We start from the raw sequence: 24,369 nt of genomic DNA on the forward strand, positions 1-24,369 counted from the left end.
ACTGAGATCTAATTTGTATTTCAAATAATCCTAATTTGTAAATAAAATATGATGGAATAAACAAAATTAAGATGTAACACAGAAATGTAATACAGTACATTCAAAACTAAAAGCTTCCTGCACTGGAAGGATGAGCATAGAAGAAGGTGGATGTAGAAGAGGATATATTGTTTTCAGTTTCTTCATGGTTTATTTCATGAAACTGAAACATGATTGAGCGCTGTATTTTGAAAAAAATACAAAAGTCTTGAAAATATTTTGATTGATAAATTTTCAGAGATTATTTTTTTGAAATATTTTATTTTTCAGAATTTTTATAAATCTGAAATTAATAAGGAGGAAATGTATATTCGTTATATACACAAGTTATGTGACATGCATCTGCAGGCTGAAAATTACACAGGTAAATATGGAAGAAAGTTATATATTTACAGTGGTCTCTTAAATATGTACATTTTCATATATTTTTTACTGTAACTGTGTAGTTTACACAGTAAATGGTTGTATAAGCATACAGTAAGTAGCATAATTCATATTAAATTATATCAGTGGTCAGTAAAAGTACGTAGCTAGGATCATGGATGTTTTCAAATAGTGACACAATATCGTTGGAAGACATTGCATTTTTGTAAGCAGGTTGCAACTAATTCTCCATTATTTGTTTACATTACCAATGTCTGCATAAATACTTAGATTAGCAATTAGCCATTTGAGGTGCATATAAGCACTAGCTGGAGAGTTACAGCTAATTTATTTTAATTGCATGCATATAGTGTATTTTTTTACTAAATCCACATTATTTTCATTGATATTATCTAAAGTCCAAATAAGAATAATTAATTAACTAAACACTGTGTGGTCTCTCAATTTATTTTTCTTTACTTCAGCATAACTTTTTACTAGCAAAATGCCTTTTTTATCTGATTCATTTAGGATTTTCATAACTTTTTAGTTTGTCTGTTTACATATTTATACAAGTTGAAATGTTTTGATATTATTATGCAGTGTTCATTGCTTATTGGTTTGGCAGAGGCTGCTTTTACATTGCTTTTGTATTGTGAGCTACTACAATGGGAGGACAGGCCTCTTCGGGAATTCCTCCACTATCCATCTCAGACAGAGTGGCAACGTAAAGAAAATCTTTGTCGGAAGATTATCCATTATTTTAATAAAGGCAAGGTCAGCAAATGTTATTAGTAATTGTTTTCAAATTTTATTTGATATTCTTTGCTAAAGATAGAACTAAATGTTTTCTGCAAAATTACTGGAAGATTTATTTACTTGTCAGGAGAATCATAAATTCATTGCATTACACTGTAGGAAGGAGCCATTTAGGCTTTCAAATCTAGTCTGATTGGTACAGGTTTCCAATTTAAGCATGTGTGGAAAGACTTGCTGGAATAAGGGAGAAAGCACCACTTTCATGGTGGAATGCCTAAAATTCAGGCCATCTTAATAATGGATTAGATAGAGGCAAAATCATGTCCCTTAAAAATGGTTAGCAATAAGTGGAAGAAGTGGATGAGCTTTATATTTGTTTTTTGTCCATACATTGGCAAGGTGCCACAAGATAAATAAACTTCTGCAAATGCTGCTTTTAGTAGAAATGTGTTACACAAGATCTTCTGGAGATGGGTCTAATTTTCATCAGAATTTCTCAGCTCTATTACTTTTTTACATTCCAAGATCTGTGCTAATCAGGTTGTACAAATTGTTTCAAAGAACAATTAAATAAATATAGATTTGCATTTCTGCTGAACAGATCTTATACCTGCTTAAAACTCTCCTAGGAAAAGAGTGTTTAATTTAAGAAAGCTTCAAGTTATATTCAGTCAAAGAAACATCTGATTTTCTCTCCTGAAATAAGAAACGTGCTATTACAATCTAAGTTTGAGTCATTGCGTACACAAACAAACACGCACACTATATTCTTTCTTCCCCAGAAGATGGTTAGGGTAATATTTGAGTAAATATTTATATACAATAAGAAACAGAAACACAGAATTTAGATTCATTCTTTCTTTTACGTTTTTGCAGAATTGTCATATTAAACCTACCCTATGCTTTACTGTCTGCTGTTATTCATTGTTAGTATTGTTTTGATAAACATTTTTTGATTTTGCATGGTATCTTTTGTCCAACTCAACTAATCTTTTCTTTGGCTAGAGAACAGAAAACCTAGAGTCTATACCTCTGACTGGCTAACAAATAATAAAGGAGCTCATTAAGAATGATTAAATGTTCACTTATTTTTCTTGTCTCCATTCTTAAGTTTATCATAGGGTTAAGGTTAGGGTTAGGGTTACACTACTAAGGGTTACTTTCTTAATTTTAATTATATATTTTTAATGAATAAAAATCATATTTCATCTCAGTTTTTAATCTTTCTTTTAGAGCTGGGAATTTGGAATCCCGCTATGCAGAGAGTTGGCTACTCAGTATGAAACATTATATGATTATCAAAGTCTCAGCTGGATTCGGGTGAGTGATGTTCAGCTTTTAAAATGGCATTTCCTGCAGGACAAATGCTGTCACAATATTTTGCCAATCAGAAATATACAGACAGTCCTTGGTTAATATCACTTGTTTAGTGATCATTCAAAGTTACAATGGTGTTGAACAAGTGGTGGCTATGACTGGTCCTCATAGTACCAGCCATCCCAGCACCCTCCAGTCATACGATAATGATCTGGGTGCTTGGCAACCAGCTTGCACTTGCAATGGTTGCAGCATCCTACAATCATGTGATTGTGATTTACAACCTTCCCTGTGGGCTTCCCATAAGCAAAGCCAGATGGGAAAACTGCAAGTTGTTCAGATAAGTCTCACCCACTCACATACCTTCCCTCAGTACCTTTGTTCTTGCTGACATGCTGTGCTTCAGCAACCACCTGGATAGCCTCTCTGCTATTTGTGCAACCCTGCACACCCTCCCTGGCTACTTGCGCACTCTCCTGCCTGACAGCAGCTACCCCAAACCCCGCCATACTCATTCTGTATTTCCCTGGCTATCCACAGATCTTGCTTCCTTTCCCACCTGGCAGCGGTCACTTTTTTGCCAATAAATATCAAAATATACATACAAAAGTTAAAAAGAATTAAATAATTATGCCCAATATAAAACAATGATTAAAAAATGTTAAAACCAAATCCAAACCCCAACCCCATCAGACCAGGCCGGATTGTTCAAATAAATAAGGTTTTAGATCGCGTCGGAAGGAGCGAAGGTCGGGGGCCGTCTGGAGCTCAACCGGCAAGCGGTTCCATAGGTCTGGCGCGCCCACAGAGAACGCCCTCCCCCTGGGGGCCACCAATCGACATTCTCTGATCGGAGGCACCCTGAGGAGGCCCACTCTGTGGGAGCGCACTGGGCGGAGGGAAGTTGACGCCGGCAGCAGGTGCTGCTGTAGGTAATCCGGACCCATGCCATGTAGGGCTTTAAAGGTCATCACCAGCACCTTGAATCTCACCCGGAGGGCAACTGGCAGCCAATGCAGCTCGCGGAGCAGAGGTGTAACATGGGAGTATCGGGAGACCCCCAACACTACTCGCGCGGCTGCATTCTGCACCAGCTGAAGCCTCCGAGTGGTCCTCAAGGATCCCTTTATCATTCAGTTTTTTTGACAAAATTCCATATTTTACTAAAATGTATATAGAAATTCAGACATCCAGTCTATATATGGTATAGTCAGTGCTTTTTTTCTAAAAAAAAAAAAAGGTGCCGGAACTCAGAGGTGCTGTCACTGGGAGCAATGCCAGTGTCTTGCTACGGCGTCGCCGCCTGCCTTTACACCCCCACCCCTGTGGCTTGGAGCCACATGCCGCCAGGATTCCCATCCCCACAGCCGCTGTGGGGATTCCCCTCCCCGTAGTTGCCATGCCGCAGCCTGTGCTGAGCCCCCACCCGGAGCTGCTCCAAACCCTGACCCAGAGCTGTGTTCCTCGTGGTAGTGGTCTCCGGCACCAAACAGCCTCCTTCCAACCACATCCAGAAAAATTTGTAACAAACATTGGAATTCTCAAGGCCATGTTTGGTATTTCCCAGCAATCTGTTACTGGAAGGAAAAAGCAATCCCTGCTGCGTTACTGATCCCAGAGAAGCATTTGCATGTATGCAGGTATCCTTAGGGTGCCATAGTTATGGATGAGAAATATTGGTTGCAAAGTTGGCTTTCCTGGATGTAATACAGATATTTTGGACTTATTTTTGTTTCTTTCCAAGTTTGATATTTTTAAAAAGGCATATGCTACTGACTACACTTATGCACATATGTAACATCTTTTGCTAGGATACATGACCACTGCTTGTCCAGAATGTGAAAAGTGAAAGATTGTGACTAAACAAAATTTTAATGTACAGATAATACCACTAGAAATTATTTTAGCCTTTTTAATAAATGTTGTTATTGATGTTAAGCTCACCATGGAAAACATCATATATTGTTATGTATATGCTAGGTTAATTATTTAAAGACTGAAGTGCAACATAACTAGATTCTAAATAATCTATTTTTCAAAACACACAACAGTCCAAGCAGTAAAAGTAAAGTCCAAGTTAAGAATATTTCATTCTTAAGAATTGTTTAATTTAAAGTGGTTTAGTTGTAATAGATGGTTATAGATTCAAAATAGTTTTCAAGAGTGTACAAAAGATACTATTTTTTCTAGCATCAGCTAAATTAGACATATTACATTGAGAAAAATGTTTCTCATTTCTTTCCTGTTACCTTTATTGATTTCATTGCAGAGATGTTAACATAGGAAATAGATTATTTTGTTATCTAATTTTACCTTCCAAAAGACAGAAGCAGAGGAAAAATGTGAGGTTCTTTCTTGTTGGCTTTTTTGAATTAGCTGTTTTAGATTCTAAAAGTTTAGTTCCTAAAGAAGTAATCCTGTAAATAATTTTAATGTCCTCCTCTACTGCAGGCTCTTTTATGACTCAAGGACTTCAACTCCCAGAATTCCTGAGCCAGCACAGCTCAGCTTGGAAACCTCTCCCTTTCCTCTCAGTGTGGCTGGCTCAGGATTTCTGGGAGTTGAAGTCCACGAGTCATAAAAAAGAGCCAAGATTGCCTACTCCTAAAGCCAATAGAGGGAGCTTTTTTTTGGCAAAAAAAGGTGCCAGAATGCCATTCTGAGCATTCTGTGAGAAAAAAAAGCCCTGAGTATAGTTATTCAAATGGAAATAAGTGTGATTAAATTTAACACTATATAACTGAAAATAATTATATTTTCAAATCCTCAAATCAACACTGTTTAACCTTCAGGCTGCTCTTTTTAAAATTAATTGAAGATAAAGGGATGAAAATAAAATTTCTTTTCAAATTTGTACATAGGATTATGCGTTTTTACATTGTTACAAGTCTAAGGCATTGGTTTGGATTTTTATATGAATCTTTGAAAACTTTTCACAACACTTTGTTTAATCAATAGTCTACTCTATATGCTTTATGCTAAAAATTGTTCAGACATTCAATCACTTCTGAATCTTTATGACCTGATGAACTTAATTTTGCCAAAGATTGTCTATTGTTAACTGTTCTTTGAGTTCTTATAACCTTAAGCTTGTAAAAAGAATTATTGTATTCTATAAAAATATTAAAAGTACGTATGCATAGAATCCTCTCTATAAAAAACGGAGTTCTCTGTAAAGTTACCTTGAATATGTGTTTCATAATGGTATGATACTTTAAATGTTTGAAAAACCACCTGTTAATGGTGTCAGATGCCATAGTGTTACTACATAAGGTCTGGGACAACTCGCCACGGGATAACTTGTTGCAGCCAACTCACCACAGGACAACTCGCTGGGGGATAGTTCCACTAAGCATAACTCAAGGTGATAAATATTATCCTCCACTGTTTCTTCAGCATTATTTGTGTTTCTGTCAAGATGGCCAGGGCAAGCTGGCAGCAGTGAGACAGCCATAACGAGATGGCCTCAGTGAGTTGTTCCAGCTGTCAGCATTTTTCTCCTAAAGGTACAGCATTATTTCAGTCCAGTATAATTTTTTCTTTTCTATCTTTAGAAAATGGAAGCTAACTATTATGACAATATAATGGAACAGCAACGGTTGGAACCTGAATTTTTCAGAGTTGGCTTTTATGGAAGAAAATTTCCTTTCTTCCTCCGTGTAAGTGCGTTTAACATTTTCATTACTGTATGAATTAACTGCAATTCATAATGATGATTTGTGTATTCATTGAAGGAATTAAAATTGTTCTGTTTTAAAACATGGATTTATCTAGAAAATTATAAAATTGCTTGATTCATCCAAAATATTGTTGTTTCTGCTAGTTTAGTTATTGTCTCTATTTTCCAAAGTTTAATATTTAATGTAGTTTTGTAGCTGGAAAGTATATGCATTCCTAGTGGCTGTTTCATTATTTATAAATATGATTGAGTTTTTTTCATATAAAATATTGTACATACAATAAATCTTCTAACTGCAGTGATAAGACAGCTAGGTTTGAAATTTCAAAAAGTCATTCTATAGTTTAATAGCATTGCCAAGTAATATTAATTCAAACGAGACTTAGATTCACAGAATCTATTTCAAAAATAGTGACAAGTAAGCCGAGTTGGATTGCTAAACTTTCATACGAACGTCAGTCCATACTGGAGATAAAGTTAGTTAGCGAGAGAGGAACTGTCGAGAAAACTGTTCTGGAGAGTCTGCATGGCCTCGGATTACTATGGGGGAAAGAATCAACAACGGAGGCACCGGCGGTTGACATGGAGGGTGAGAGATCGGCTGCAAAGTCTAGAGGAGCGGGGAGGAAGAAAGGGAATTACTGGAGGTGGAAACAGTGTCGTGCTCAATGTTTTGAGTAGCGAAGGCAGCGTTTCGGGTGACGGGCAGAATGGGGCAGTGGCCATTGCAGCTGGGAAGTTTCCCTCCGTTGCTGGCCATCTTCGGAAGAAGAGGAGGAGTTGTGACCGAAAGAGGAAACATGGCAAATGCGGACGCCTAACATCTAGGCTAAAAGTTAGACCTTACAGAGCATCACTTCCATCTATTTTGTTTGCAAATGCTTGTTCCTTAGAGCCGAAAATAGATTACTTGAGGCTAGATTTAACATCACACTGGGAGGTGAGAAACTGCTGTCTCCTCATTGCAACAGAAACTTGGTTAAAGCCCTCTGTCCCAGATAGTGCTGTTAGCTTGATGGGATTTTCAACATTTTGGCTGGACCGGAGTTTTGCTGTTAGTGGCAAATCCTGGGGAGGGGGTGTCTGTTTTTCTGTTTTTATATAAATGACAGATAGTGTAATAATGCCAAGCTGGTTTCAACTCTGTGCTCCCCTGATGAGGAGCTTCTGACCATCAAATGCAGACCCTTCTATCTGCTTAGAGAATGTTCTGTTATCATTATCACAGCTGTATATATCCCCCCTGATGCAAACAGAGAAGAGGCCCTGAATGTTCTCTATCATACCATCAGTGACTTACAAACTACTCACTCTGGGGCTGCATTTATTGTAGTGGGGGACTTTAATCAAGTTGATCTGAAAGCTACTCTGCCACATTTCCATCAATATGTGGACTTTGCAACCAGAGGGGAGAATACACTGGATCTTGCTTATTCCAACGTCAAGAATGCATTCAAAGCTATCCCTCGCCCTCACCTGGGCCCCTCTGATAATCTCAGTGTTGCTTATTCCAACACATAAACCTTTATTAGTCAGAGTGAAACCTACAGTAAAGCAGAGGGATAGAAGCATTATAAGACTGCTTTGAATGCACAGATTGGGGCATGTTTAAAGAAGCAGCTACTCATAACCAACGTATAAATGTTGAGGAATATGCCACCACAGTGTCTGCATATATCCAAAAGTGCATAGAGGAAGTCTGTGTCCTTAAAAGCATTGTTGTGAAGCAAACAGTCCGGTTGCACTGACATCCATCATTATGAAATGCTTTGAGAAACTGATAAAGGACATTATTGTATCTAGTCTCCTGCCAGCATTTGACCTGCTTCAGTTTGCTTACCGACCAAATCACTCTACGGAGGATGCTATTTCTTCCGTTCTCCATCTAAACTTGAAGCACTTAGAGGAATGAAACACTCATGTGCATTTGGTGTTTGTCGACTTCAGTTTGGCATTTAACACAATCATTCCCTAGCATCTAGTACACAAACTGGGCCTTTTAGGCTTAAACACTCCTTTGTGCAACTGGATTCTTGATTTTCTTACTAACAGGCCCTAATATGTGCGAGCTGGAACAAATATTTCTAACACCATTTTCTTGAACACAGGTTCTCCTCAGGGCTGTGTCCTAAGTCCACTGCTGTTCACCCTGTTGACCCATGATTGTTGTGCTAGGTTTGCCACCAGCCATATTGTGAAGTTTGCAGATGATACAACAGTAGGGGGCCTTATTCATGATGACAGTTAGGGTGCTTACCGCAAGGAGGTTGAGGGTTTGGTGAACTGGTGTAAGGAAAACAGCCTAGTTTTAAATACTGGAAAAACCAAAGAGATCATTGTCGATTTCAGAAATGGTAGGCACAACCACACTCCTCTGTGCATTAATGGTTCACTGTGGAGATGGTTACCAGCATCAAATTCCTGGGTGTGCAGTTAACAAGTAGGCTGGCTTGGTCGCTTAACAGCAAGACACTGGTGAAGTAGGCACAGCAGTGTCTATATTTTCTCCGTAGCATGAGAAAAGCACATCTTCTTTCCCCTGTCCTTACCACTTTCTACAGAGGGATGATCGAGAGCATCCTGTCATACAGCATCACAGTCTGGTGTAGAAGCATCATTGCTTCAGACAGGAAGGCGGTGCAGAGAGTGTTCAGGATGGCTGAAAAGATTATTGACAGTTCCCTCTCTTCCATCCAGGACATAGCACATAAGATTGTCTGGGACATTACACATCCTCTTCACGACCTGTTTTCCTTGTTACCTTCTGGGAGGAGACTTTGTGGTATCTGAAGCAAAACATCCAGATTCAGTCACAGTTTTGCTCCATACAGTATTAACCTTGTGAACTCTAAAGCTTCCTCCTTCAGTTATGTATTCAAGATGGACAGTGATTAATATTTATATGTTACTTATATGTAAGGGTGTAGATTTATACATACGTTGTATATAGTATGTTTAAATGTGTGTTGTGTATGTGTACACTTTGAGAGCAAGCAACTAAATTTCATTTTTAATGTGTGCCATTGTGCCCACAGTAAAAAATGACAATAAAGGTTATCTAAACTAATCTAAAAAGAATACAATCAGTTTGAAAGAACTATTTAGGATATGAATTCTAACTTCCCACCCCCCACTCAGTATAGGAATCCAAGATGAAGAATCCCAGACAAATGAATGTCTAGCTTCTAGTTGAACAGATCCAGTGAAAGCCCACTACCTCTCTGGTTAATTGGTACCTGATCAAATTGCTCTTACAGGTATGAAGTTTTTCGTAATATTAATTGGGAATTAATTCCTAAAATTAATTGCCTTATTTTAAACATTCTGTACCCTTATGTCCTGCATTCTGGAAGAAGAAGAAACAGATTTTGAAGTTGTGTAAGATTGTCAGGCTTCACCCAGAGTGATATTCAAACTTGAAGGCTAGCAAGCAGTTTCAAGGATGCAGCTGTTAGATAAATAAGTTTATTACACATATTAGAAAGGTTGTAATTAAATAAAATTAAATTACATGTCAAGCTGTGGAATGTGCTCAGAATTTCAGAACATCTCATTTTCCTTACGACAAACTTATATAAAGGTCAGGAAGCCACAGAATAAGAGAAGATGGTAAAGCAGGAGCCAGGTTAGTAAAGGAGTACAACAAGGCTGCATACTCTCTTCTTTATTCAATCTATATGTTGATTATATATGAAGGGAAGCTAGATTGGAAGCATGGTTTTAAAATAGGAGGAAGAAACATTAATAATCTGTGCTATGCTGATGATAATATCCTAAAAACTGAAAATGCAAATGATCTCCAAGCCCTAATACTACAACTAAAAAGCACAGTGAAAAAAGGGACTAAAATTAAATATTAGAAAGACCAAATTAATGACAACAGGCAATACAACCAGCCTTAGAATTTATTCTAATGGTTATGCAGACAAAAAGAAAAAATACAAAGTGTAGAAAAGGAAAAAAGAAGCATATAAAAGAAAGAATAGAGAAGAAAGAAAAATATGACTATAACCAAAGAAAAAAAATAAAGAAGCAAATCTTGTCATTCAGTCCTAGTCAGCAAGTTTATTAAGCATTATCAGAAATAACAACTTCTGTTTTAATCTTGATCAAATAAATCAACTTTATATTTATTCCCTTTACATTTAACAATCTTGATCTTTTATTTCTTCAAATAATATCCTAGAACTTAAATTTCTTTTTCTTTTTTTCCTTCTCACCAACTCTTTCAAAACTTAACAGATGTCCTTTGTAAATCTAATATTTTAAAATTATCCAAATCGTTTCATGTTAGTTGTTTATATGTCCTTTTTTAATTAATAAGATGTCAGCCAGTTTCATTTGTAAATTTAATATTTTATCTTTTTCCAGATCATGCTTATAGTCCATCATTTTAAAAATCCACATTCAGTTCTACTTCGGTTTTCTCTGATAGAACTTATTCCTCTTCCATAACATCATGTTATGGAATTTGTCTATGATTGACATTTTTAAAATTAATTTATGACACTATTGTTCACATATATCCTTCAGTACATTCAGTGTTATAAGGTATTTGGCTCCATTCTGTATTAACAAATCAAATAGATTTTCTTCTCCTTTAATTGTAATCTTTACTTCCTTTTAGCTCCTTCTAGTGTCCAGCCTTCAAAATCCCATACTATCATGTTTGGTTTTTTTAGAATTCAAAACATAGGCCATTTTCCCACAGGGATGATTTATTCAATTAATTTCAAAAACCTATTTAAAGTCCATCTAGATGGGAAATTAATTATCTCAAGGGGCCACATGAGAAACTGTGACTGTTGTGGAGGATCAATCCAATAGTGAAAGTAGTAGGCACACATGCAGACACATATGTAAGTTGATGAAAAAATAGTCTGCTTCAAAATAAAAGCAACGCAGTTGTATTGCATGGATGGTGTACCCTTATTTACATTTGAGTTGTACTTTCCAGTTGACCTCACACAGGTTGGACAAGGACAGCAAAAGGGCTGGATGTGGGTTGGGGCCATAAAATGCCCAGGTCTGATCTAGACCCTTACATCTTTCCTAAAATAATACTCTAATTATTTTTTTCTATTTGTTTGCCCAAATTGTGAAATCTTTAAAGCTCCAATTAAAATTTCTTGAAAGATTGAAGGAATCCCAGTCAATGCTATCAAATTTGCTGCTCCTAAGATTCTTAATATTTTAAAACAGTAAAAAAAAGTAATTCCAAAGGTGATTAGGAAATGAGGCTCAGCCAAACTTTATGTCCACATAGGCTGCATTACAGTTGTGGGCATAGATGGGATCTCTCCACTTATCACCCAAAATTCTTGGTGGTTTACTCATGAAGAGCAAGCAGCTGTCCAGAGTATATATGGTCAATCCCTCAATCTCTCTCCAGAGAGAGCAAATCTCCAGAGAGATTCCATCCTAATTAATTAATCAATCCATTCCCCACCAATTTCAGCTTTAATGCCATATCCACAGCTTCAGGGATGTCTAGATTCCCATATCCTCACTGAATAGCCTAATAATCAGCTTTAGAATCGACAGTGAAGATGGTGAAATGGTCAATAGCTTTTAGGATCAACTATCAACAGTAAAGGAACAAGAAATACGCTGCATACTAGCACTTGTTAGAACAGCCATGAAGACCTAGGAAACAATATTCAAATGCCTTGATGTGTACCATCAAAGATCAGAATCATGCAAGCCATGGTATTCCCTGATACACACCATGGAAACAAAAGTTGAACTTTGAAGAAGCAAGATAGGGAGAGTATTGATGTTTTTGAATTTTGGTGTTGGAAAAGACTGCTGAGAATATTGTGGTTAGTCCAGAAAACAAACTGATGGATCATTGAACAAATCAAATCAAATTTTTCATTCAAGATATAAGTAATTAGGCTCAAATTACTCTACTTCAGACACATTATGTGAAGACTTGGGTCTCTGTAAAAGGATCTAATGCTGGAAAAAGCAGAAGAAAAGAGAAGATGACCAGCAGCAAGGTGGATGGACTGTTATAAAGGTGCACATTTGGGAGACCTGAAAGAACAAATTAAGCATAGATCATCTTGGGGGGGAAATCTGTATGGTTGCTGAGAGTCAGGAACGGCTTGATGACACATAATCAATTCAATTAATATATATTGTCACAAGAATTAAATCTTGACTTATTTTCTGCTGACCCAGAATGCAGGATACAGAATAATGATTTTAAATTCCAAGATTTTTGTTGAATATTAGAAAAAAAATGCTAACTGTAACAGCAGATAGATTATGGGACTATTTATCTAGAAGATGGTGAGTTCACTTTTACTGGAAGTCTTCAAGCAGAGCCTGGACAGACATTTGTCAAGGATGTTTTTGATTCCTGTGTTAAACTGTAGTTTGCATTGGATGGCCTAAGCCAGGGGTAGACAACCTTGGCTCTTTTATGACTCATGGACTTCAACTCCCAGAATTCCTGAGCCAGGCATGCTGGCTGAGGAATTCTGGGAGTTGAAGTCCACGAGTCATAAAAGAGCCAAAGTTGCCTACCCCTGGCCTAAGCATTCCCTCCAACTACATAATTTTATTGTTCTATAATATCTTCAGCCTTCTTGTACTGGAGGAGGGTTCCAGTATCATTTGTGAGCTGATAGCCCTAATGACAACCGTGGGGGTGTCAAACGTAATAGTGGTCACAACACATGTGGGAAGACATAAGCTAGAGATTTGAAGAAGATGAAATGTGATCTGAAAATAACACTGATATCTTTCTTTTGCCATAATCAAACCAGTTCCTTATTAAACTGAGGGTCATGGATACCTGAACTTTGCATGTGGAACAGGCCTTTCAAAAGTCACTTTGGTACTTTCCTGACAATTTGGTGGGCAGTTCTGTTTTATGCCCTCTGAATTTCTGGAATTCAGACATTGAAAAGATGCTGGATATGATTGGGCCTGTTTGACCATTTCATAATCATATCCACTGAGATAAAGTGACTAAAAACATACATAGAGCAACAGTAATGGAAAACCAGATGTGGATATGACCAAAATTCTCATTACATGTTGGCCAAATTCATGCTCTTCCTAATTCCTTTAGGTGGCTAGTGGGTGTGAGTGGTTGGATCCAGGAGATCAGCCAGTCTTGCTTTGAGGGAAGACATAGTGACACAGCTTTGAATGAGGAGGTGGTCACATTCTGACGTTTTTCCTGAACAAATTTTGTTTTGTCTCCAACCTTCTCTTTTTATGGAAGATTGTTTGGAACAATGTGGGAAATCACCTATAGAGGATCCTAAAGGAAATGTTTATTTGGATCTGTACCAGTTGGAATTCAGGCCCAGTCATGGGACAAAAATGTTACTGGTGACGGAAGATAACTCTCACTAAGACCTACAGTAAATAGTGAATGTTGTCCATTTCAGTCTTATCAGACTCTGCAGTGTTGGATACTAGCAACTGTATTAAATAAATTTGGATTGCTGACAAAGAATTAAAGGGAGACTGATATAGCTATTTCAAGCTTCTTTACTCTCATCAGTCAGCCACACCCTTCTGAGATTCGAACCTGGGCTGCTTTGCATGTTAGGCAGTTGTTTTAACCTCTAGGCCACAGGCTCTTTCTCACTTTCTCAGCTGCATTAGGGAAGAAAGAGACGAGGGGAGGAGATATGTCTTGAGTGTTTTGAGCACTTCCTTGATCCAAATATGGGTGAAATCTTTTGCCTGTATCAGCCCAAACTAGGACCATCCATAGGCAGCAGTCGCAACTGCAACAATTCTTTGTATTAAATAAATTTGGATTGCTAACAAAGAATTAAAGGGAGACTGATATAGCTATTTCAAGCTTCTTTGCTCTCATCAGTCAGTCACACCCTTCTGAGATTCGCCCATATTTGGGTTGACGAGGTGCTCAAAACACTCAAGACATACTATCAACTGTCTGGATTATCAGCAAAGATTGGACATTGCACTATATAATGGTGATTCTCTCCTATATGAACAGGGGGCTTCACAGGGTTCACTGCTCTCCCCAGGAATTATTTATCATGCACATGAAAGGCACTATCAGTGATCACTATCAGTGGACTACAGTAAAGTGTCATCAGAACAATTAAGCAATGAAACAGTTTATTTGACTTCGGTCCTAGGCTCAAGGTTTGGGTAGCCATTTGTCTGCGATGCTGTGATTCCTATCCAGGACAAGGACATGGACTGGATGATTTCAAGGTCCTTTCCAACCCTATGATACTATGATTCTATGAGTATGCTAATGATATTCATTTATACATTACTATCCTAGATTGTAGAAAGCTTGAATTAGGGCTTGGAAGCTGTTAAAAACTAGATGGAGTGAAATAAGCTCAGACAAAATATTACCCGGGTTGAGATGTATTAATAAATATTCAGGGAATTTTGAAACATTAGTCCTTGCAGTTATCTTGGATGGAATTATTCTCCCTCTAAAAAAGTTGACTAATGATCTGGTGTCCTTTGTTTAGCCTTTGCCCAATTGTAGCAGATTTGCCAGTTATGTCACTATCTATATTAAGATCCTCTGGTAGTGGTAACTCATGTCTTAACCATGATGCAGTTGGATTACTGTGAAATATCTCACATGGAGCTGCCTTCCAAGTTGACTCGAAAGATGCAATTGTGCAAAATCTAGCAGTCTGGCACTGCAGAATACACAAATTTAAAGTTGGTCATGGTTGTTAGTGAGTTTCAAGGTGCTAATTGTCACTTATATGATGTAGCACTGGAATACATCCCATACTAGCCTGCTAAAGTTGAATCCACCTATCTGATCTGAACATCTAAAGAGGTTCTACTAAGAATTCTGTGCAGGCACTATATAAAGTGTCCACTATGAATGACATTGCACAGCTTCTCACTACAGGTAGTCCTTAGTTACGACCATTCACTTAGCGACAGTTCAAAGTTATGACACACACACACACCCAAAAATACTTATGATCCGGTCCTGCAGTTACGTATGTTGTAGCACCACAGTGATCATTATCCCTTACAACCTGCTGCAACAGGCCCCCTGTCTATTTCCCCTCCAGTCCTGCCCACTCGGTCCCCACAGGCACTAGGCCTGCTTTGCTAGCCCATGGGGTTCCATGTGCTTCTCCCCACCCTGTCACCGATCACTCACCTTTCGAAGATCTCCAGACCTCAAGATGTCGGGGTAGGAAAGGAGAACAGACTGGGCCACGTTGCAAAAAAGTGGCCTTTTTCTCAAGAGCCTGGCAAAGCTGTTTTCCTTAGATTTCTTTTTCTTACACATGCTTCCATTCTCTTTAGAAACGCCTTTTTGCTCAGAGGAAGCTCTTTCTATTTTCCTCTTTGGAAATGCCTCTGTCTCTGCAGACCTCACAATAGATCTCGTGTTCTTACATATGATTTCGTCCTCCCCACAAAAATGCTTTTCTAAAGAGGGTGGAAGCCTGCAGGGGTGCAATAGATCTCATGACCATGCAGGCCTCTGTCCTCCGTGCAAAAAGGCTTTTCCAGAGAGGATGGAAGCATGTGTAAAAATGCAAGATTGAAGGAAAACAACTTCGCCAAGGTCTGAAGAAAGGACACATTAAGGAGAGCAGGGATGGGGGCTCATTCATTTAATGTGATTCACTTAACATTATGACAATAATGGGCAGGCTCTATTACAGTCGTAACTTAACAACTACCTGTGCTAGAACCATACTCTGAAACATGCCTCCTCTGGAGGTATGGTTTGCCCCTTCCTTCTTTCCACTTTGTAAAATTGTTTGAACTGTCTTATTCCACTGTCTTTTAGTCTGGTTGATAAATAAAAATGAGGAGGCTAAGGGAACAATTCAGTGATATTTTAATTTCATGTTACTTTCTTCTCCTTTCAGAATAAAGAGTATGTTTGCCGAGGCCATGACTATGAGAGATTAGAGACCTTCCAACAAAGAATGCTTAGTGAATTTCCACAAGCCATTGCAATGCAACATCCAAATCACCCAGATGACAGCATATTGCAGTGTGATGCCCAGTGTATCCTTGATTAATATTTTTAGAATTAAGTTACCAAGATTTCACAATTGGAACACATTATAGTAATTTTAATATTTTTCATTGCCCTCTTACAGACAGTTAAAACTTTAACTGCAATGGGGGTTTGGGGGGGTTGCTTAAAAATAGAATATAGCATGCACTGTCAGATTTGTGAAAGGGAGCTTTGATATTCACTATCATACATGTTAATTTTTCCTAACTTCATAAAATTATATTCTGTAATTTCCTGACAAGATCTTTGTTTTTACTTCTACAGTATTTCTATTCTAATATCCCCCTCAAAACATTTTTTAAAAAGTGTGTTGCTTATTTCCTTTTCCCCTGTGAAGTGAAATCAAGAAATGTAAGTTGAGATGCCTAACTTTTTAAAAGAATGAGAATGCCCAAATAAACATGTTCCCAGAGTGCCATATTAGTGTTTTGCAGAAAAAGCAACAGAATTTTATAGCACCTTAAATATTAATACATTTATTATTGCAAAGTATCTGTTGTAGGAGTTTACAGTGTCATTTATTATCTTTATGATATACATAATAAATTGCACTGTGAAATCAATAGCAAATCAGATGCAATAAAACTTTTATGATAATCATTTCTGTATACTGTTTAAATAGGAAAAAGATATTGTTTACTTCATTTGTCAGTACTGTAGTAGCTATCATTTGTTGTTGATATTCCTAGATTCCAGCTGTTTGATAAAGCTCAACCATAATGTATTTTAAAGTCTAAGTTGTAACCCAAATTTAGAATATATTAATTACCATATCTAATAGGGTTCCTCCATGTATAATTATCTATATATGGGGCAGAGGGAAATTTTCATACATTCACTGACAACAGCATACTGTTAAAAATAAGTTGAGGATGCATATGACTTTCTTGCTGAACCTTTAAAAACTAGCACTTTATTTTATTTTAAATTTCTGAGAGGCCTTGATTGTGAATTTATTGGATAGTGTTGTTGTTAAGAAGCAAAATTTGGTAAATAAATTTAATAAATTGAAATGAAAACTAAATGTGACCTTAGACTTCGATGAAACAAAAAGAATTGATGGTAATATTTGCCCTTAAACCTGGGCACTTTTAAAATAAAAACTTAATTAAATTGCCTGAGAATTAGAATTGAATTTTCAGCAATAGTAAAATCCAAAGTAACATAATAAATTGCTCTAGTATAAGAAAAAAAAACACTGGCAAGAAAAAAACTATAGGAATTTTGATGGAAATAAAAATTGTTTTAGTGCTGTCTACTCGAAGTAAAAAAATAACTTGCTGTAAAGAGATAGAGGAAGAATTTCAGTTTTTAATTCCAGATCACTAAAAGTTCAAACTAGAAATTAAATATTCATGAACAATCTAAAGTAGGCATAAATGGCTGAAATATCATAATTATACATCTTGTACAGAGAAATAAAAACAGGAAACTTACATAGCACAGCGAAATAAACACCAAAGTTTTAATGCAAATTCTAATATAAAGTTCTATTACAAATCCTTTTGCAAACTTGAAATGAATATATATGTTCAGATGTCCGAATAAAAATGGATTAAATCCTGTGATAACGTTGATTTAAACTGTGGTTTCCTTATGAAAAAATAGTGAAAAAAGGAAAATGAGTATTTGTTTTATTAGGGCTAAATTTAAAGCAAATTAGGGCTCAGAAGAGCTTTTAAGAACACGACAGAAATGGAAAATTATTGAACAAGGTACAATGAGTATCATTTTAAAAAATGTTCATCCAATAGTATTTTATAACAGATCAAGATGCAAGTAGAAATGGGAAGGAAATAATACTGAAAGTACCCGTCATCTCACTTTCAATTATTTCATTTGGAGGAACAGGTTAGAACTACATGATGTTAGCAAGTTTATGTCATAGGATGCCATAGTTGCTAAAATTGCACAGATTCACATTGTAGTTTCTATCCTGCATGAGTTTCCGGGGTGTGTGTATGGTTTAAAAAGTATTAAAAATAATAAAGAACTGTAATATTACTATGCAATGTGTAAGGCTAATCTGTATTCTTTTGTATTGTATGTAGTTTTTTCCTTTGACTGGACTCTTATTACAGACTTGCAAATCTATGCGGTGACTCCAATTCCTGACAATATTGATGTACTACATATGGATCGTGTCCCTGATCGTATAAAGAGCTTTTATCGAGTTAACAACATCAGGAAATTCCGCTATGATAGGCCTTTTCACAAGGGCCCCAAAGACAAGGAAAATGAATTTAAGGTTCTAATTCTTCCTAATATATTAACATTTTTATGCAAAATATATTGAACTTTTAGACATATGTAAGAGCTCATAGCATTATTGCTATCCTCAAAGCAAGTGTTAAACAATTTTAATGTTGAGAAAAATAATAGCAACTAAAATCTTTGAATATTTGATTGCAGCTTTATGATATAAAAGTAGATCTTGTAAAGCAGCTCAACTGGTGCAAAAGTAACCCTTGTTGAGCTCTATAAGACATAATTCTGTTTAGGCATGCACAGCACTGTGCAATAACAGATTGATTAATCTGACTGAGGGAGCTAATGGAACTCTCTAGTTTCTAGAGGATGCTTCAGAAGCCAAGGCCTGAACTTCCCGCTGAAATAGGAAAGTTGCAGTGCCCGTGAACAAAATTGCATTTGAATGTCTTCTCCCAATTTGTAGACTTGGAGGACAGAGGGAGGTTGTTGCTTTTTTGAGGAGTTCCATGAAATGAAACAAATAATAATAATTAAAAAAAACTAGTGTACTACTGGAGCAAAACAAAAAGCAGAATATGACCAAGCATGGATAAGAGCCCATATCAAGGTCTACACCATAGTGATGACAGTGGCAAAATATTGATATTTCTTCACTCTCCTATTGTATCCACAAACTGCTGCTCAGCAGCTCTTTCCAAAGTGACAAAAATCCCACTGGGTAAGAAGAAGCAGGAAGATCATATAAGAAGCCACTGTGAAAATCCTTTTAGGCATCTGAAGGACATAGTTGTTCAGATTCACTTGGAGCTTGATGCCAGCTGAGCAGCTTCAGAGGAATTTAGTGAGTCCTTGGGTGTTATCTGAGTTATCTGAGATGAGTTTGATCCTGTGTGTGATCTGATCCTTTGCAACCCAACTACCTTTGGTCTGGACCTCTGCCCCTTCTACAGTAGTTGGTAAAAACTGCCAAGGAGATTATAGAAAGCTCAGTCAGGGAGATGGTAAAATGCATCCTTGAAAGAAGGTATATTATTGCATACTTTGAAAGAGGTGATGATGCACCCTCTCCTTAAGAAATCATTGCTTGGCCCAATTTTACTTGGTTAGACTACAACAGATTATCTGGATCTGTTTCAGCCCAGTTTCTGCCTAGTTTCAGCCCAGTTTCTGCCTAGTTTCAGCACAATTAAAAACTAATCTGGCAGAACTGAGATAAGAGTAATGCAACCATCCTTCTTTGTCTCCCAGCAGCTTTCAATAGTACTGTACGTATGCTTCTGAACCATCTCTGAAGTTTATGAGTGGGGGGAAAACATTATATCATGGCAATTGCTAAAATGATGTTTTCAGTCAGGATCACAGGGGATCAAGACCCATCATCTGCAAATTTCTGACACTTTCCAGTAAAATTACATCCTTAATTCTAAATAGAATTGTACTTCCCTGAGCAGAATTACTTCGCAATTTTGAGGGTTGAACTAGTGGATCCTGCTTTAGGAGCTAGGGGTAGTTAAGGTTAAAAAGAATTTGCTTTCATCTAGTCTGCCAATTGCTACTTTTCCTGGAATGACAGGAATGACTTCCTGTCTATTGGACTATTATATTAAGTTCTACATGGGGCTTCCCTTGAAGAACATTCAAAAGCTGCAGATGGTCCAGAATGCAGCAGCTTGAGAAACGATGGATGCACTTGAAACATACCTATAACTTCTGAATTGCATTCAGAAGCCAACTGGCAACTAGTGCAGCTGATTGCCAGTTGCCTTTTGAATGCAATTCAAAGTGTGGTTCTCACCTTCATGGTTCAGAGCCTGTTATCTGCAGGACTGTTTTCTCCCTGTAATGTTTGCCTACACAATAAGATCACTCATTCACTCAATTAAATACTTTTCACCTTTGGGGACCTTATAAATATACTTTTTCAGTCACTTCCCCTTCTCTGGAATAGTTCCTTCCCATCATGTGTAATTGCCCCCTTCTTGACCCACCTTTAGTGAAAACCTGATTATTCTACCAAGCTTTGTTTTTCTTTGTAGAGCTTGTGGATTGAACGTACCACTCTAACCCTGACTCACAGTTTACCTGGAATCTCTCGGTGGTTTGAAGTGGAAAAACGAGAATTGGTAATCTATTATTTTTGTAAGTTAAGGTATAAAGTAAAGAGAAAGAGTGGTTAATTTTTTATCTAATGGATAAAATAAAATGTTAAATGTGCTTGTAACAAATGAGTGTTTCACATAATTAAGACTAATTTAATAAAAGGTCTCCCCGGAGAGGAGTGTTCCACTGAATATGTCTCCACGAAAATGGAACTGACAACCATAACAAGACCAGAGAACCATGGAACTTCAAGATAAAGAAAGGACAAAAACCTGTCCATACATGCTCAGGATGGCTGCTTCCTGCAAGGAAACTGCAACTGTTGGGAAACGGGAATTGTCCTCTTGCTTGCAATTGCAATTGGTGCCTTTTAAAGGAAAGTGAGGTGTGCTAACCTCACTTTCTAACTACTCTGTAAATTGCTCATTATAATGCTTGAAAATACCATGTGAATTTAAAGAATTTGAAGTAAAGAGTAAAAAGTTAAATAAAATATTGATCTTTAAAAGTTACAAACAGATTAAGAGTTCAGATAAATTTGGAATACAGAAACTTTTACAATAAGATTTTGAATTAATAAAGAACAACTTCTCACTAGAGATACTGTATATCTCTTTCGGGTTTTGCAAGACATAAAGATAACTTATTTTATGATTTTAAAAACTGGACAGTAGATGGGACTAAACATTCTAGGCAGAAGGACAAAACACAAGCCTATTTTTGGTGTTAATTAACTAAGACCTATAAAATGATGCAAAACTTTATAACATTGAAACTATTAAAGAAGACTTTTGAAGAATGGACCCCCAAATTAGCAGCCATAATATCAACAGTATCAGCCATGATATCTACCTCTATGGATAGATTATGTCCAAAAGATGTTATTAAAGAAATGACTGATGTGGAACAAATTTTATCTGACTGACAGGGATGATACTGAAAGTGGATTTACAAGGAAGGACTTGGAAAAGGATGTCTCATTGGCTATACAAAAGAAACTGATCATTGTTTTAAAAATGAGAAGGAAAATACAAATGGTAAACCAAGTGACCTGAATAATTTTTTCTTACTGGATTTGCAAAAATGACGTATTAAAACTTGAAGAACTGTAATGTGATGGGATAAGAAATCAAATCCTACAACAATATTTGTCTGAACTGAAGACTATTAGAAGAAAAAGAAAGGAATATAAAGTTAGCTTATTTGAATAAGGTTAAAACAAGATGTGTTATTACTTCTGGGCTTTCTGCTGACACCCAGACTGATGATATTTTATGAATGTGCCTATAGATAAGAGACGGGATATAATGTGAAGAGATAATTTTTATAATATTAGAAGGGATGAAGAGGCACTACATTTATTTATACTTATGATGAAGGTATATGATAATGATATATGATAATATTGATACATGCTTGTATGTCTTATAGGTTGAAGTAAGCCCACTAGAAAATGCCATTCAAGTAGTAGAGAACAAAAATCAGGAGCTAAGGACACTGATAAGCCAGTATCAACACAAACAAATGCATGGGAACATTAACCTACTCAGTATGTGCCTGAATGGAGTTATTGACGCTGCTGTGAATGGTGGCATAGCCCGTTATCAGGAGGTAAATTCAGACTTCTCTGATTATTGTTACTTTCAGCAGCTTTTCACAATACAGTTGTATTTCATTGTTGTCTTTAACAATATATAAGAATGTTTAATTATATAAGAAACTGTTAATTTTTCATAATTATAACACAATGCTTAGCTTTATGTCAGTATTCTAGTCTAAACAACAGTAGCTATTTTATTTTGGGTCATTCTACCTTCTGTATATAAGTAAATTGTTATAGCATCATATTTTATTGTTTGTATAAATATGAAATTCATTGAAAAGATAAAAGTTTGTAATTATAATAATTACAAATAATAAATGCTCCTTAGAAATTGCTGTGTTAATAAAATAATCAAAGTCATTATCTTGATAATGTTGGATATATGTCTAAAGAGAAGGATAGTGACAATTGCTGAGGAATTCATTACTTTTCAACAACTAAGCTGTTAAGTAATGTTGATCTTAGTTAAAATGTAAATTAGTAAAATTATTTCTGGATTATCTGCATGCAGAAAATCCACAAAACACTTTTATATTGATGATCGCTTATTTCTCATCTACTGTTCAGTGGAAATAAACAATGAAATAAATGAGAGTTTCAGGATTTTGTGAAGAAATATGTTGGTAGTATTACTGTTGAAATTTAAAATAAATTTGGTCTACTAAAAATTGCTTAGCACTATCCTAGAGCAAATTTCCTTTGCCACTGATTTATATGTGTTGGCTTTTGAATTTACAAAATCCAAGAATGGGGAAAATATAGGCTGCATAAAATGGGAGGAGAAGGTGACAAAATATTTAAAATGGATTCCATAGTCATGTATAAAAAATAAAGCTACCAAAGTACAACTTATAATTTTTCTTCTCCAGGCATTTTTTGATAGGGATTATATCTCCTCTCATCCTGGAGATGCAGAAAAAATCACACAGTTGAAAGAACTGATGCATGAACAGGTATTCTTATCTTTTTTAAATAAAAATAAATAATACTGTAATAAAATTTGTTTCTTTTAATATTATCTACAGTAATGCAAAATAACATGGAATTATTTAAACTATATAAAATACTGAAGACCAGAACGTTACACTACATATATATTTGGTTTATGCTCATCTTCTAAAACAACTATAGGATTTAATGACAAAACAAAAAAAATGTAGAAATGTAGAATTTGATGTCCACCTTTATAACATTATGTACCAGATGTATAAAACAAATACAGATACTTGAAAATAACTGAAAACTAAGAAAGTGGGGACAATGCAAATCTAAAAAATGCTGTTTGCTAACCTGTATTAGCCACTTGGATCTTCAGTAGTGTAAATAGAAGTGCACATACTTGTAGAACAAATCTTTTTAAAAAGATTATGATCTCAAACTCACATTTCCTTTTCAGATAAAAAAATGCCAGTGTGCTAGGTTGTTTCAATTTATCAAATACCTTTCATATGTATCTGCATTTTTATCTTTCCAATTAAAACTGTTATCATTTCATAGTCTTAACATTGCTACTAGAAAGTTTGTTTCAAAATAGTTACCAGGGAAGTAAATCAATTATTGCTTAGATATCATTTACAATTCTTACTAGTAAAATCTGGAAATCATATCTAGCAATCATGAATTATAATTTTAATAGCTACAATGTTTAAATATTTTTAGTAAGCTTGCAATATTGAAAACATTATACTGTAGTCTCATTGAAACTGAATATTAAGTTGTGATTTTAATTTTAATAGGTACATATCCTAGGAATAGGTCTGGCAGTACATGAGAAGTTTGTACATCCTGAGATGCGTCCACTCCATAAGAAATTAATTGACCAATTTCAAATGATGCGATCTAGTTTGTACCATGTAAGTTCATAACAGTATTTTTGACCTTATCCAATATGTCTTATAAAATAGAATAAATATAAATTTGTACTTTTAAACTTTGAGACAGAATTTTTAGTAACACTTGAGATGTATGATGTTAACAGAAATACATTTTGGATACCACTCGTGTCTAGTTACCCATTGGACCTTAACTTTTTCCTCAATTAGATATTATTCCAGTGAATTATTTTACATGGTCTTGATTGTTTCATTATCCATATATAGTCAATACTTGCAAGTGACAATACATGAAAGAACTGTTTGGCTGATAGTAAATGAGCTGATAAACATATTTTAGTTTTCATTACATGTATAAAACAAAAAATCGAATTATATTAATCATTTTGTTTTTTGTTTCACTGAAATTCAGCATTGAGATAAGATTCTGTGATAAGATGGG

At 36.0% G+C, this 24,369-nt stretch overlaps 1 protein-coding gene across 1 annotated transcript in view; it reads left to right on the forward strand.

Moving 5' to 3' along the window:
- The window catches only part of DOCK3 (dedicator of cytokinesis 3), a gene marked incomplete at both ends in the record, with an annotated part of 182,953 nt that overhangs the window by 135,845 nt on the left and 22,739 nt on the right, over positions 1-24,369 (forward strand). The window contains 10 exons of the mRNA XM_081319050.1: positions 310-403; positions 1,031-1,179; positions 2,395-2,481; positions 6,033-6,137; positions 16,027-16,168; positions 18,263-18,429; positions 20,429-20,515; positions 21,924-22,103; positions 22,965-23,048; positions 23,832-23,948. Of these exons, the coding sequence (XP_081175176.1) occupies positions 310-403; positions 1,031-1,179; positions 2,395-2,481; positions 6,033-6,137; positions 16,027-16,168; positions 18,263-18,429; positions 20,429-20,515; positions 21,924-22,103; positions 22,965-23,048; positions 23,832-23,948 (1,212 nt within the window). The remainder of the gene's footprint in view (positions 1-309; positions 404-1,030; positions 1,180-2,394; positions 2,482-6,032; positions 6,138-16,026; positions 16,169-18,262; positions 18,430-20,428; positions 20,516-21,923; positions 22,104-22,964; positions 23,049-23,831; positions 23,949-24,369) is intronic.

Source organism: Vipera berus (assembly GCF_964194415.1).
Source record: "Vipera berus genome assembly, chromosome: 2".
NCBI classification, from domain to species: domain Eukaryota; kingdom Metazoa; phylum Chordata; class Lepidosauria; order Squamata; family Viperidae; genus Vipera; species Vipera berus.